At 44.7% G+C, this 16,990-nt stretch overlaps 1 protein-coding gene across 8 annotated transcripts in view; it reads left to right on the top strand.

The window, feature by feature from the left end:
- Positions 1-16,990, top strand: part of ABR (ABR activator of RhoGEF and GTPase) — a 551,973-nt gene that overhangs the window by 530,335 nt on the left and 4,648 nt on the right. For all 8 annotated transcript variants that reach the window (XM_075335215.1, XM_075335218.1, XM_075335216.1 and 5 more), the window contains 5 exons: positions 5,517-5,576; positions 8,682-8,791; positions 8,971-9,110; positions 9,194-9,328; positions 11,106-11,211. In XM_075335215.1, the coding sequence (XP_075191330.1) occupies positions 5,517-5,576; positions 8,682-8,791; positions 8,971-9,110; positions 9,194-9,328; positions 11,106-11,211 (551 nt within the window). The remainder of the gene's footprint in view (positions 1-5,516; positions 5,577-8,681; positions 8,792-8,970; positions 9,111-9,193; positions 9,329-11,105; positions 11,212-16,990) is intronic.

Below are 16,990 nucleotides of genomic sequence, written 5' to 3'. Positions count from 1 at the left end.
ATTTACCTTGATTACCAAGCGCAGCATCGCTTCCACGTGTCGCTGAGGGCTGGTCACTGGTGAGATATGCCTGATTGACAGCTCACCAGCGACCATGTTGCGCCACACCAGCGATCCTGACCAGGTAAGCTCGTTGGTGGGATCGCTAGAACGTCGCTAAAATGTGACAGTACCCTGAGTCTTGCACATACACCTTAAAAATCCTCGCCACTTCCTATGGATTGAGCAGTAGCAGCAGATCGAAGAGGTATTTTGTGGTCAGGAACATCTTGAACCTTGAGCAAGCCCTTTTGGCAAACACTTGCATAGAGTTGGTTCAAAATGTTGCCTGCTCTGTCCACCTAATTTTCTATACTGTCTTTTTATTTATAATGTCCACCTAATTTTGGACGGACCACCCCTGTAGTGTTCTACACTCCGCCTGTCATTTACGTATTCTATAGAATGACTAGGAAATGTATGAACACCTGATGTATTTCATACTTTGACGACCTATTTCCGGCATTGTATACATTGCCTAGGTATTCAATAGAATGCCTGTTTTTACACGTTGCTGGTAACATATATATGAATGAAGAATGCTGATCCTACCAATTGAGCCATCTTGGAAGCCTTTGGTTAGTGCATTCCTATAAAAAAAATAATAAAGTACGGTAATTTCTCTTGTAGGTTTCATCATCCGCCCTAAGGTGAATCAGTGCTATTTGTTCTTGCCAGGGATGAATTCCCTTCTCCTTCCAGTTGCCTGTAGGAGAGCAGTGTTTTCTCAATACATATAGGTGGCTGCCGGTCCGTTATGTAACGCTGGTATTTACTCCACGTATAGATGTGGTTCCTGTGAATAGTTGATCCTTACAAATGGCCTCCTCCTTGGCCGGGTTGATTTGTTAATAGGAGATGTGTGCTCCTTCACGATTACAGTAAATTGTCCGGTGTCCGCTCATTTCCCCATATTTCATTCATTGTGCGCACAATTGTCAGGATAATTGGAAACATGCAGAGGGCATCAGCTTCCTATTCAGGCTGCTGGGTGGGACAGTTTCCATGGATTGAGCTTTATAAAACATAACAAGGTCAATGGAGCTTGTGCACCGTGCTGAGCCACGTCACCGTTTCCATTCCCATTTAGTGTAGTTTTCAGCATTTACGTTTTTTATGTAATTGCACCCTGTGATTGTCTTGAGTATGAATTCTTCATATATGAAGATAAAACAAGCAATCGTCCAAAAAATTAACTGTTTCTTAAAAGGAACCAACCATCAGAATTTTCATATATATAAAGTAAAGCCAGTGCTAGGATGCTGAATGTAAGCATAGCTTTTGTTCTGAGATTAGATGTTTTTATTTCAGAAATATGTGGAAGTAATGTTCCAGAAATGCACTTCTATTTGACAGGTGCAACAAATATTAAAACAAATATTAAAGATTTTCTAAGTGGGTAATACTAGTGATAAGCGGGCACTACCATGCTCGGGTGTGTGGTACTCATAACGAATAGTGATGAGTGAGCACTACCATGCTCGGGAGCGTGGTACTCGTAACGAATAGTGATGAGTGAGCATTGCCATGCTCGGATGTATGGTACTCGTAATGAGTGAGCACTACCATGCTCAGGTGTGTGGTTCTCGTAACGAATAGTGATGAGCAGGCACTACCATGCTCTGGTACGTGGTATTCATAACGAATAGTGATGAGCGAGCACTACCATGCTCGGATGTGTGGTACTCGTAACGAATAGTGATGAGCGAGCACTACCATGCGTGGTACTCATAATGGGCTTGAGTACCAAGTATAATGGAAGCCAATGGGAAACTCAAGCATTTTACCAGAAGATCAGATGGGCTTGACTTGCTCAAATTCTCCATTGATTTCCATTACACTCCGTACTCGAGTTGCGAGCGTCCGACCTGCTTGTTATGAGTTCCGAGCATGGTAGTGTTCGCTCATCACTAGATAATACATATAATTTGTATATTACTCCACCTGAGTTTTTATCAGCCATGACGCAGCAAAAAAGGCTCAGAATGAACCAAAACATTGTGTAAAATTGATCACAGTATTATACATTCAAAGTCATTCATTAATGTCTGTGGCATAATAATTACATTTGGTAATTTGCATCCGATTACTTCAGCGTTGTGGATATTTGGTATATATGTATGATCTTGGACGAGGCATGCAATTAAAGTTTTCAAGCTCTATAGTCAATTTCCATTTATTATGTGTAGTATGAACTATGGTTAACCAATGCTTGATAGAAACCCTGAGATACACACACATATATGTTCAAAGCCCTTCAAGGGGAGTATTGACCACTATCCAGGACGCTGGCACCAGATACAAGCGCCGGCCTCCAGCTGACGCCTATAGCACAGTACCGTGTGTCCCTGGTGTAGAGCACCATGAAGCCAGGATGGCCGTGCACCATTACAGCCGCCATTTGATAAATAAATTGATGTCATCAGCTGGTCAAAGTAATCTTTGCCTCCGGTCCCCTGAACGTGAATGCTCCCTATTGTGCTGCACGGCCTTGGAGGGCGGCGATGCATTAGAGATGGCTACCTGCTGCCTCATGAGCGCTGTTCAGCTGGATCGCACTTACTCAGGCTTGTTAGTGGCGCATGCATAATATTCTCTTCCCAGTATCTCACAAGCAGCCCTTTGAAGTTGCTCCGGATGGGGGACTCTTGGCTATTTGCTTTCACTGGAGAGTACGGATGAAATGTGAGAGGATAATTTTATTCAGGTCTGTTACTCCTTGTAATTACATCAGTAGGAGGAGACCTCTGCATTTCGTGTGGTGGTAGAGGGAAAAAAATGTGGTAATTTTACATCATAAAGTTGGGGGTTCACATGGGGACATTGAATGGTGAAACATTGCAGCTGTTCCATTGTCCAAAAAAGCACCACAACAAAGTGTTTTTGGTTCAGGTAGATCTCGGAGGTGGTGCAATTTTGAGTATTTGTATTTTTGTGCAAAACCTGAGACATGTTGTAAAGAAGTGTGCCTTTTAATGTGCCATCGTGAAAATTGGCAACTTCTACCCAAAATCCACACCTCAACTCGACTCTCTGAATTATTATTTATTGTAGCACCATCTATTCCATGGCGCTTTACATATGAAAAGAGGTATACATAATGGGTACAAGTACAATATCATAAACAATACAAGGCACAGACCGGTACGGGAGGAGAGAGGTCCCTGCCCACGAGGGCTCACAGTCTACAGGGGATGGGTGAGGGTGGAGATGGTCGTGCAGCCCTATGGAGGACTGAGGGTTACTGCAGGCTGTAGGCGTGGTGGAAGAAGTGCGTCTTCAGGTTCCCTTTGAAGCTTTCCACAGTAGGCGAGAGTCTGATGAGTTGGGTCAGAGAGTTCCAAAGTATGGAGGATGCACGGGAGAAATCTTGTATGCGATTGTGGGAAGAGGAGATAAGAGGGGAGTAGAGAAAGATCTTGTAAGGATCGCAGGTTATGTGCAGATAGGTACCGAGAGACTAGCTCACACATGGAGGAGAGAGGTTGTGGATGGCTTTTGTAGGTCATGGTTAGGGCTTAGAACTGGAGTAGTTGGGCAATGGGAAGCCAGTGAAGGATTGGCAGAGAGGGCAGGTCAGGGATTAGCAAGGGGGACAGGTGGATTAGTCGAGCAGCACAGTCCAGATGAGAGCCGTAATGTCTATAATTGCGACAGCTCAAAGATGTGTGTGAGGGTCCGGTCTCATCCCTGAGAACGTGAATGGGGCCCAGCTCTAACAGGCACAGCCACCAGTGACGACTATGTCGTGAAGCAGAAAGGTGTCACTTTATCCTGGGTGATGGACGCTCACTGATATCTCACATTGATGACCTAAGATAGGTCATCACTGTACATTGTGGCTCTTCCAGGGGTTTTAGCATTGTAGGCTTACAAACCCTCCACTAAAATTGGTGTCTCCTTGGGTGCAGTATCTAGTGATCCATCCTCGTCTGCTTGCTATGAATAACTAGATCCGCCGTATACTGTGTACGGTGCTTGTATGAGACCCCCCTATATTCCTGATGCTTTCTAGATGTAAAACCGGCTGTCCCGTACACTTCTCGGCACTGTTGGATACACAGCGATGTGTGTGTGCATCATGTAGGGATTTTTTTTATAACCTTGGGCAAAATAGACTGAAGCAGGAAATGTCTGCCTGCCTTTCCCAGGGGTTATAAATAGATGAGAAAATGTTTGGTAGACCCTATTGAAATGGAAACTTGAACTTTCAGATTCTCGCCTGTTTATCCCATGGCTAATTGGATAGAAATAGATTTTCTCTTGAGTCTTGGGGAAACACTTGCAGTTTTCTGACAGGTGTAAAAATAGATATGAGGGCAGAGCAAGGTGCTTTGTTCTACCTTTAGTTTCTACCTTTGCATTGTCTTCCGTAATAACATTGTGCAGAAGACAAATGTCAAGATATTGACCTCTAACAAGAGAGGACAGTTGTGTTGTGTATTCTGCCTATTGTTGTATACCGGTGCGGTGAACCCGTATCTAGCCCTCTCGCCGTGCATCACTGGCTCCTGAGTGTCAAACCTGGCTTAGGAATATTTGCGGCCGCGCTCCTTGGGGCTCCAGACCTCCGCTGTTCCTGTAAGTGATATGTTGGTGTTTTTCACCCATTATAGTATATGGGGCAGTTTACGCGTCCGTGTATGACTGACTCAATGGGCCACACCAGAACACAGACAAGTCCGATTTTGATCAGAGTCATGGATCAAACTCTGCAATAAAAGTTTATGGGTCTGTGAAAAATATCGGATGACACTCCATCCTAGTTGCATCCTACTGCTGTCTGATTTTTATATTGCTTGATAGGAGACACTTAAGAAACCTTCTCATACTCTCATATGTAATCAATATATGTTGATGAAACTGATGGTAAAAACTCACCAAACTGATGAAAATTAACCTATTTTTTGCAAACGAGAAAAATCACTTAAAGTACCGCTTAGCCTTTAGGAAAACCTTGCCTGAGCTGGGGACAATTTATTATGTAGGTGGGTCAATAGACTTTTCCTGACAGCAGATCTTGAGAAAGAGGGATCAGGCATGTTCAATTTTAACATGTCTGATCCTTTGTTCTCAGTGGCTGTAGCTTATATCCCTCCATCTATTGAGAACACACAAATGCTTGACCAACCTGAGTGCACATGTGTACGGGAACGGGGTAGAGAGAATAGCAGGCAGTTTACCAGTGTATATCCTTATTAGTCTTTACAATGTCTCTTACTTGATAAGTGTTGTCCACCACTGGTCAACCCCTTATTCATGACCCTATGTTTTTTTTAAAAAAAAAAAATGTATACTTGCCTCCCTGATCAGCGCTCACACTCCAATTGTGATGGTGCTATATAAATAAGAAACCATGTGCCGCTACTCTTGGTCTGAAGTGATTGCATTTATCCATTACATGATGGGAAGTATGGGGGGCACAAAGTACCCCCAGACATAAGTCTTACCTATTTTTTTATATTTCTTCCTAATAGCTGGATCCTCAAGCAGTGCAAAGCAAGAACTGGCACGTGGACGTGATAGAGATGAATGGGGTAGGTAACATACAGCTATTGGTTGTATCATGAAAGAGGTTTCCAAATTAACCCATTTAATTAAAGGTTTCTAAAAACCCGCAACATTGCTATTTACCTTTTATTAAAATAAAGAACTGATTTTTAATTCTGTATTGCTCCTTGCCAAGGTCATCACCCAGTCTCCTAGGCAAGATGTGCGTGATTGCGAATTGTTTGCTATACAGATTGCATACGCTGCCCTGGAGCTGGCCGGATTGTACCTAAGGCTATGTGCGCACATGTGCGCTCTGCACCGCACCTAAAAGGTGCGCTTCAGAGTGCAGCTGAAAAGCTCCGTTCTGAAGCGCATGGTGCCGGCAGAGAACGTGCGCTCTGCATGCTGCCTCTCCCTATAGACAGCATGCAAACCGCACGGAAGAAGTGACATGTCACTTCTTAGAACGCAGCGATTCGGGCAGTAGCCGAATCGCTGCGTTCTAACATGCCACGTGCGCACGTCTCCTGCACAATCTCCATAGACTGTGCAGGGGACGCCGGACGCATGCAGTTACGCTGCGCTGCAGAACGCAGCGTAACTGCATGTAATACGCACACGTGCGCACATAGCCTTAGCCTCAGTCCTCTGCTCTTCTCCCATCGAAAGCTGCCACAGGCCTACTCTGTCAATTTCTAGATTTCACCCCTCACTTTTCCCTGCCACCTCTCCACACCGGCAAGCAGGAGGGTAGGTGACATGGGACCAATGTGTTCCTGAAGGAACATAACAAAACTTTGACTTCAGTATGGCTTCATTCCATATCTTGGTGGCCCTGTCCTTATCATTTTTTGTCCTCCGCACAAATCCAGCCAAGGGCGACATCTTCATGAAGCGTATATAGTTTTCCTCCAGGTTGCTATTGATGTAATCTCTCTATATGCCTGTACTGTCTCACCTGTATACATTGTACAATGCAGAAATCTGCAAATACTTTTTATTGTTTCATTTTGAATTCGACATCTTAAGTACTTCTCTCTGTTAATAATTTACTACAATGCTATCATCACGTATTTGTCTTAAAAATTCCCCAGACCTGATGAGTGTTAATTGAGTTGGAAACTGTGTCAAAAAATGTAATTCGGCTGCAGACAGTCCTGCTTTTATCAGTTGGTGAAAATGTTCAGATCTTTATGTAAGTGGACATTGCACCACCAGAACACTAGAGCATCAGATTGCCTCCACATGTGTCCTTTATATTGTGTCCACATTTTCCATTAATAAGACCCATTTATTGAGCCCGGCCACTTCTACTGACTGGTGAGCATTTTTCGGATTCATTCATATATCTGTAATGTCGGGTTCTCTTCGCTCGGCATGCTTACCAAAAAAATAGTTCCTTAGGTCTGTCATTAATGGGTTATTTTCAAGTTTAGAAGTTATTCCCTTCTCATAGGATAAGGGGATAACTACCTGATCACTGGGGATCTGACCACTAGGATCCCAGTTGATCCTGAAAACAAGACACTGAAGAGCACTGGGTGAATGGGGCAGTGGATGATCATGCACACTGCCACTATTCATTCTTATTGGGACCACTGGAGATAGCCAAGGACTACACTCAGCTGGTCTTCGGCACTCCCATAAGAATGAGGGGAGCAGCATTACGCATGATCTACTGTGACGCCCTGGACTAGTCAGGTCATCACAGGGCTCTGCACAATCTTTCTCTTCCCGTGCAGGACTCAACCCCCCATGGTTCTGGGAACCTAACCTGCAGTACTGCCTCCACCAGCATTCACAAATCCTAGTGACACCCTGCACCACACCTGCCAGGCACACCAGTGCTTAAGTGGAATAGGGCTGACCACCTAGGGGTCAGGCAGGGAAGTGGGAGGTGACCGTGCAGAGTAGTGCTGACCCTTGAGCTGTGCGGAGCTCTGAGGAAGCTGGGAGTTGGAGCTCCCAGAGGAGAAGAATCCTAGGTTGCAGACAGTGGTTTGGACCTAAAGGAGTCAGACTCCCGGTCGCAGGGGATTGAGGCTAGGTGCCTTGGACCAGTCTTAATGGACGGTCAGCAGCCTAATCACCGGTCTGGGACCGAAGGCACAACGGGGTACACGGACTCTAGGGCGGGGAGAAGCTGCAGCTCGGCAATTAACATGCGGAGGACAGGACCTCTATGGACTGTTCCCACCAGCTCAAAGATCGGGGCACTAGCGCAACAAGGGAGATAGGACTTTCCTAGCAAGCGGCCAACTGAAATCCCAAGCGTGAGCTCCTGAGAGCATTCTCCTTTACTTAGCCACAGTGGGGAGCGGGGCCCGGAAAGCTCCAGGCTGAAAGGCCACAAGAGAATATCTAAATTTAGGTGCCAGGAGAGAGGCCACAGACCAATAGGCAGTGCTGCAGGGGATGGGACCCGGACGAGCCCACCTCAAGAGGCAGCGGCAGTCAGAGTCTTGGTTCAACGATAGAGTCTGCTTTATTGCTGAGTGAGTACCAATTGATCCCTGCAACCAGCGAGCCTGCGCTTACCCTGCACCCCGCACCACCATCCTGAGTCCTGGGACCTTCCCCTACCCGTGGAGGGCCACGTCACCTAGCTACCCCCTTCCATCACCCCGGGTACTCCCAGTTACCATATACCACAGGTGGCGTCACGAACTATATACACCTCCCCTGTAAATCCCCACCTTCACTTGGAGAGTGGCCCCTAGTCCCCAGGTCCGGAGACCCTCGAGCCACGAGCAATTACCCCCGGATCCGAGCGGTTCAACCGCTGCAGGGGGCGGCACATTAGCACCGCTCCATTCACAGAGCACCGGTTTTTGGGATCGGTGGAGGTCCCAGTGGTTGCACCCCCATCGATTGGGAAGGTATTTCATATCTCATGGATACAGGAAACTTTCAGACTTGAGAATACACCTTTAATCTGATCAATCACAGCGTCATGGCTTCCATCATGTACAGGTGACCCTAGTGTGAACACATTATCTGAACATGTTCCTTCTCACGTCATCCGGTCATTACTGCACATACTGTAGATGATGATCCATGGTAGAACACTTGTACTTGTAGACATATTAGCACTTTTTGATGATATTTTTTTATTTATTTTTTTTTATATTTTTTTTTTTTACGGACAGATTAAAGTGGAGTTTTCCATGAAGTTTAGCAGCCGGGATATGAGTTTGAAAAGAACGCCCTCTAAAAAGCAGACTGGTGTTTTTGGAGTTAAAATCAGCGTGGTAACCAAGTAAGTAGATAACCACCAGTAACATCCTCGCCTCGTACCTTTGATTTTAATGAGCACTTGGGAAAGTTGTCAGTTTACTATGACTTCCACCAATTAGTAGGGCCAATGTCGGCGTATAGAACTCCTGAAGCCAAGCTTATTACTGCTCGCCTAATGAGCACGCTTCTGTCTTCTGCCAGGCGAGAAAGATCCAAGGTGCCATATATAGTACGTCAATGTATAGAGGAGGTGGAGAAGCGTGGCATTGAGGAGGTTGGGATCTACAGAATATCTGGAGTGGCCACCGATATCCAGGCCTTGAAGGCTGCGTTTGATGCCAGTAAGTGGGTTTGATAGATAACATAACATGATTTGGGTTTTATGACCATTTTTACCTTACATGGCTTTTTATTTCTTTCTTAGATAATAAAGACATTCTGGTGATGCTCAGTGACATGGACATCAATGCCATCGCGGGGACATTAAAGCTTTACTTCCGGGAGCTCCCAGAACCTCTCCTCACTGACAAGCTGTATCTGGCTTTCATGGAAGGAATCGGTAAAAGTCTATTTTCACTTCCATTCTGTAATCATGAAACAATCCTTCTCATTCTAGCAATTAATAGTCCCTTACAATATTTGTTAGCTTTTTTTTTTTCTTTTTCAAGTATTTGTGATTTATTAGCTACATCACAGGATCCATAGAAGCCATTTAGCTGTTCAGCAGCCGGACTTAAAGGGAATCTGTCACCAAGATTTTGCTCCCACATCTGAGAGCAGCATAATATAGAGACAGAGACCCTGTTTCCAGCGATGTGTCACTTACTGAGCTGTTTGCTGTCATTTTGATGAAATCATTGTTTTCTCTGCTGCGGATCCAGCAGTTGTACAGCGCTCATGAATATTCTGGACTACCTGGCAGCACACCAAGTAGTCCTCTAATGATAATCTCCTGCTAATTAAACAGTGATTTTATAAAAGCTACACTACGCAGCCTAATAAGTGACACATTGCTGGAATCACGGTCTTTTTTCCTTCATCATGCTGCTCTCAGATTAGGTGGCAAAAACCTGGTGATAGTCCCTTTTAAAATGATTTTTTCACCAGGTTTTTAGCCACCTAATCTGAGAGTAGCATAATGTATAGGCACTGATTCCATCGATGCATCACTGATTAGGCTGCTTAGTGTAGTTTTGATAAAATCCCTGTTTAATCAGCAGTAGACTATCATTACAGGACTACCTGGTGGACTGCCAGGTAGTCCAGCATATTTATGAGCCCTGTATAACTGCTAGATCTGCAGAGCAAGCATTGATTTTGTCAAAATGACAGCAAACCGCTCAGTATGTGACACATCGCTGGAATCAGGGTCTCTGTCTCTACATTTTGCTGCTCTCAGATGGCGGAGCAAATACCTGGTGACAGATTCCCTTTAAGGCTGTAAGTTCTGGTGATCAGACGTTTTCAAACTTTATTAAAATCTTCGCTGATTTGGATCACTTCAATTATTGGATTGGATTTGAGGTGAGGGTAGAGGATCATACGAAGTGAAGCTGGAGCGGCAGCAGAGGGTGGATGATACAGCTGTGTCCCGCTTCATTACTATACATCGCTCCACTGTTTCACAGAAGGTGCTTCTAGGTTTCGGGAGAGGGGGAAGCCAATCTAAAATTGGAGCAAGAAGATTCTTCAGAAATGAATGTCTGGTTACCCAGAGTTGACCTGGCAAGGCCTAGTATTTGCCAGGCTGCCCGGCTGAGGATGCCGGCCGTAGAAGGGGGAAGATTGCGCTGGTCCGGCTGCCTCTGAGGACCGGACTGGGCACCAGATGAATCTTTTTGCTCACCTCTAGATCCTGCCAGTGAAGTCAGTGGCATCTCTGTAATGACTCGTCAGGTCTGCCATAATGGGAGCAGCGCTCTATAGCTACGCTCTGCAGTGCCTGAAGAAAGGGATCCCCATACGTCTTCCCACAGTTTTCTCTGTCTACTTACAATGTGATATTGGTGCCATGAGAAAGCACTAATGGCTGCTCTTCTACACTATGATGGCCAGTGTTGGGGAAAGCGACAGATTAGCATAAATAGCCAATTAATATAGATTATTACTAGTTATTTATCTTTTGTACTCTGCATCTCCGTGGATACATTCAGGGGAGCACTGCCCATATACATCTCCATGTGTGCGTGTATTAGTAATCAGCCATTCCTAGGCCGGCCTGCATCCCGATGGCTTCTGGTCCAGCTGTCCACAGGGCTCCATTGTGGGATTTATCCTCCCGATTGATTGTGCCGCTGCTTGTGACTTCTAATCCTCTTGTGTTTCCATGGTTACAGCTCTGTCTGATCCAGCTGCCAGGGAAAACTGCATGATGCACCTTCTGCGGTCCCTGCCAGACCCCAATCTCATGACCTTCCTCTTCTTGCTTCAGCACTTAAAAAGGTAACTAGATAAAACACAGGGGAGGATATGTGCCGCCTTTGTCATTAAAAGGGAATTCCCATCTCTAAGATCCTATCCCAATATGTAGTAGGTGTAAAAATATTAGCAAACCCCTCCAATTAGAAGTGTAGTATAGTTCTCCTGATTGACTGTGTCACTTAGTTCATGGTCAGGGCATGACCTTAGGTATCCTTGGTTATCACTACTAGCCACTATCTGACTCTGACTATATATGCATGGTCGTAACCATGGATACTTAGGGGTACTTTGCACGTTGCGACATCGCTACTGTGATATCGTCGGGGTCAAATCGAAAGTGATGCACATCCGGCGCCAGTAACTATGTCGCAACGTGTAATGCCTAGATGCACCAATACAAAAAAAAGACAGTTTGCGCTCTGATAATGCTAAAGTATGGAAACCATGAATGTGTGAACATGGACCTGCATTACTGCTAAGGAAAATCTAAGAAAAATGAGACATTTAGCATATAGAATTGGCCATTTGTATATCTGCCCAGGTGCCCCTTCACGGCATATCTCGTAACTGGGTACCTAACGCTATTCTGAAGCCTCTCTCTAGGTTTAAAACCTCCTGGGTATGGGCACGTAGGAACCTGCTATATAGAATGAGATTACCTGTGGCTACTGGGGGAGGGGTGCACGGTCAGAAGGTATGACCCTCTTGATATAGACAAAAAAGACTGCCTGCACTCAGCCTCATCGACCTGACGTGTGAACAGGTGCATAACTGAACATGACATAAAATACAAAAAGACAGTTTGCGCTCTCATAATTGATAATTGACGCAAAAGCGTCATAAATCGGTGATCTGTGTAGTGTCGGACATATCCATAATGTCGCACCAATAGGAGATACGATGTTGTTCCTCGTTCCTGCGGCAGCACACATCGCTGTGTATGAAGCCGCAGGAGCGAGGAACATCTCCAACCTGCCCCCACCGGCTATACGGAAGGAAGGAGGTGGGCGGGATGTTTACGTCCCGCTCATCTCTGCCCCTCCACTTCTATTGGCCGCCGGCCGTGTGACGTCGCACGACCCGTCCCCTTAGGAAGGAGGCGGGTCGCCGGCCAGAGCGACGTTGCAGGGCAGGTAAGTGCATGTGAAGCTGCCGTAGTGATAATGTTCGCTACGACAGCTATCACAAGATATTGCATGTGCGACGGGGGCAGGGACTATCGCGCTCGGCCTCGCTATCATCGGCTAGCGATGTCGCAGCGTGCAAAGTACCCCTTAAAGTCCTGTAATGCCCTGAACATGAGGTAACATACATAGTGTATCAGGAGAACTATACTACATTTCTAATTGGGGGTATTTGCTATTATCATTACACCTACTACATAATAGGATAGAATCTTGGTGATTGGAATACCCCTTTAAAACAAATGGAAAAAAAAGTTGCAAATTTTGTTCCCCGGCTTATGTGCGCAAAATTGTGCTTTATCACTCGATAGTAATTACAGGGAACTTATCATGTTGACAATGGTATCTGATCTGCAGGCAGGATATTATAGAGCAGGAGGAGCTGATCAGATTGATGGACATTGTTGTGGGAAAAGATTCAGTATAATTTGTATTTTATTTGTTGAAATCCCTGGTGTTTATGTATAGGAGTCCAGTGGGTGGGTCCTATTCAGTGATTGACAGTCCTCCCTATATCCTCCCTGTATGATTGTGCAAAGTCAGTCACTAGTTGGACTCGCATTCATACAGACATCAGGGATATTGGTGAATTAAAAGGGTTTTCCCACAAACACAATTAATTTCAAAGTTGATTTTAATCAATAGATCTTAGAATAACAATAATAATTGGATGTGTTTTGAAAAAAAAAAAAAAATTCCTGTGCTGAGATAATCTTATGTGTCCCTGCTATGTACTGTGTAATGGCCGTGTCTGACCGTTCAGGGACATGGTCTGATCATCCCACAGCTCCTGGTTCACGGAGGATGTGAAAGAGATGGCATAGTACGGGATCACAGATGATTCCTTTCTGTGAGGTAAAACATTTCCCTGCTTGTTTGTAATACCTCATAGAATAATTTGTGATTTTCTCCTGTCCTGTCTGTATACTTTATTACATCCTCCCCGGCCCAGGAGCTGTGGTATGATCAGACCATGTCCCTGTATGGTCAGACACAGCCATTACACAGTACACAGCAGGGACACAAATATAAGATTATTTTCAGCACAGGAAAAACATTTTTTAAACACATCCAGTTGTATAAATTATTATTCTAAGATCTATTGATTAAAACCAAGTTTAAAATGAGCATTGTTCATGGTAAAACCCCTTTAAATACAAGTTATCCTGAAACGTTTACAACAAACTACATATCAGCTGCTTTTCTATACCACGCTGTCCACAGATCAACCACCATGTACAACATGACCGGCTCCTCTTAAAGGGAATCTGTCACCAGGTTTTTTTCTCCCCCATCTTAGAGCAGCATAATATAGAGACAGAGACCCTGATTCCAGCGATGTGTCACTTAATGAGCTGTTTGCTGTCATTTTGATCAATTTTTTCTCTGCTGCAGATCTAGCAGTTATACAGAGCTCATGAATATGCTCGACTACCTGCAGCATGCCAAGTAGTCATGTAATGATAATTACTGCTGATTAATGAGTGATTTTATAAAAGCTACACTAAGCAGCCCAGTAAGTGACACATCGCTGGAATCGGGGTCTCTGCACCTACGTTATGCTGCTCTAAGATTAGGTGGTAAAAACCTGGTGACAGATTCCCTTTAAGGATATATATATACACTTGAGTCAGATACTTAGGCTTTGTTCACACTAGAAAAAGGATTTTTCTCAAGAAATTTCTTGAGTCTGAAAGATTACCACACTTGCGGTCAAAAACTGCACCAAAACTACATGCGGTTTTACCGTGGTTTTGTGCATTTTTTATGTGGTTTTTCAGCAGGTTGGTCCCTGCGTTTTTTTTACCATTGTCTATGGCAAAAACCGCAGGTACCTGCAGAAAAGAAGTGACATGCTCATTCTTTTTCTCAAGAAATTCTGCAGAAAGAATGTTCTTGAGAAAAATATGCAGTGTGTGCACAGCTAATTTTTTTCCCCATAGGGTTTGCTGGGGAATGTCTGCAGAAAGGTTACAACCATTTTCTCAAGAAATTCCTGCAGCTAAAACGCAAAAAAAAGCGCACAGGGCCTTAGTGAGTTTTCTGTCCAGATTTTCGGGGTATAACATTCTTTTTGTATCACTTTAGCAGCATTATGGATGAGATTTTATGAAATCTTCTCTATACGCTGTGTATAAAATGTACAACATAAATTGACTAGCAATGCAGATGTGACATGTGCAGCAGATCAATTAATGCTGTGGATTTTGCATTGCAAAAGATGAAATGTGCACAGAAATTCTGCGTCAGAATCTGTACGGTTTGGTGTGGACTGTGCGGCTGTGGAGTTTTCTACATGAATATGGTAATATGGCTAATGGTTATCATTTTAGTAATTGTGGACTCTGACATCAGATCTTTTTCGAATATTCATCCCATAAAACATGTATCTACATTTCCTCACCTTGCTCCTTCCACCAGTGAGGATATCCAGGCAGAGGCTGCTGTGTAGTGTATATTCCCCGCTCATGCGCCGGTCTCTGGGATTGATCTTGGATAATTGGGAGGGTTGCTTGCACTTAATCTCCAGATTTCCATCTCCCACATTGCGCTTTAGGTAGAGTTAAGTGAAGCTCGGTCCAGGTAACAATCGTGACTGGGAATCAGAACTTTTCTAATCTCAAATTTTTCCATGGCTACAAATCTTTAGTAAGTTCGTCTTATGAGAATCAGGCCAAGAATTTAGAGGAAAAGTCAAGTTTTCCATCTGAGACGGGTACTCGCCAGCTCCCACATCTGCTGCTTTGGAACATGAGAGGAGGGGATTCAGCAGCTGTTTTTCTCATAGCAGTATCTCATGTGTGGCAGGACCTAAAAAGGCGACCGCGTGCAATGCTGGGAAAGTACAATGTGCGGCAGCGAGTGTCCTGGCAGAAAAGCCGCTTTTCTGTCTGTAGAATGCGTTAGTAAGTCCAGCACAGATCACTACCGCAATACTATAACTAATCATACTGATGGATAATAAATGATCAGTCGGTTGGCGAGTTCCTCCACACAATAAAGCATTGCCGTCCTAAGTCCTACTCACTGTAAATATGATCCCCGGACTCATGAGAGCGAAACCTGGCACTGAAGCGTCTCCATACTTTACATGTACCCAAGAACGACACTGAGCAGTTTTATCTAGAAAGTTAGAGGTGATCCACTACTCTGCACAGTGGCCACACATCAATGTGAAGCTCATAAAGAAGACTTTTCTCAAATACCTTGTATTTTCAATAGAGTGACACTATTGTGGTCTGCTGATCCCCTTCACGTGACACCCCTACCCCCCCTCCCCCCCTCCGGTCTCCGTGACCTCTGAGATTCGGTGATGTTATGTCAATTTCCAATTTACCCGACATTACCGCGGCGGGCCCCAGTCTCCCTGAGTAACTGGGCTGTGGGCGGCGTTTCACCGCTTGTCACAGCGCAGCATCTCGTGTGCTCTCTCCTTCTCTGCAGCGCGCCGCAAGCATGAGCGATGCTGGGCTGTGATGAGGTCAGTCACTCAGGGAGACTGGGGCCGGCCTCTGTGATATCGGGTCAACTGGAAGTTGACGTGGCATCACTGGATCTCAGAGGTCATGGAGCCCAGGGGTCACGTGATGGGGATGAGTGGACAGCGATAGCGCCACTCACAGGCAGAATTGACAACACAAGGTATTTGAGAAAAGCCTTCATTATGAGCCTTACATTGATGTGTAGCCACTATGCAGTGTAGTGGACCTCCTCTTTAGGATAGAGCACATTCTGCAGATGTAATCAGCCTGCAAGCCGTGTCCATTAGGACCAACATCCAGTGTTACCCACACCGTCCAGCTACCATTGATGGTCGAACAAGGTACATGATGATACCAGGCAGCGGCAAATAATTGCCAGTTATGATGGCAAACTATATCGGGCATGATTCACATCCATGTGTTACCGTCTGAGAGAAACATTCCTTTTTTTTTTCCTTAAGTGTCATCCTAGTTGCTTTGGCTTTTATTCTCGTCCCTTTTTTTTTTTTTTTAATTGCACCAAGTAGACTAAACTTTATTTAACCATTGACTCTTAATTATGTGTCAGTTAAAAAATGGATGAAACTGGAATAGAAAACTGCAGGAGAAAGTCTGTCTCTTGGTTTCATCTGGGTCCCAGGGAACCCCATAGACTTTATGGCCTAGCCTGATCTGCAAAACCATTAAAAAGAGGACAAGCTCCGAGGCTCACGGACCGGACACTTGGACCCGTTTTTAAAACAATATGTGTATGGCTTAATGAAACTCTGAGTCAGTGTGGTGTCTGCGAAAAGAAACAGAGAGCTCAACTACCGTGCTCCCTGGATGAGAGAATCAGCTTGGCACAATATGGAAAATGAAAGTGGGGCACGTTGAGCAATAAAATAAGAAGTTTGGAAAAGTTTTCATAATGACCTGTTTGTGAGAGAAGACATGATTAATAAAGTGGTATGGTGAAGATCTCTAACTAGTAATCCCAGAGCCAAGCCGAAAAGGATAGTTAAGAAGGCGGCCTCTCAAGAAGCCAACTAGTGCTTCAGCTTTACACTGATGAGGGACAAAAACCCAGAAACACGTGTCTGAAAATGGAGTTTCTGGTTTAGCTTTCTATTCTAAGTTACTTGGCAAGGCCCT

Source organism: Anomaloglossus baeobatrachus, chromosome 2 (assembly GCF_048569485.1).
Source record: "Anomaloglossus baeobatrachus isolate aAnoBae1 chromosome 2, aAnoBae1.hap1, whole genome shotgun sequence".
Taxonomy (NCBI): Eukaryota; Metazoa; Chordata; class Amphibia; order Anura; family Aromobatidae; genus Anomaloglossus; species Anomaloglossus baeobatrachus.
Note: the sequence above shows the minus strand (reverse complement) of the source record. Positions and strands in the feature narration are given on the sequence as shown.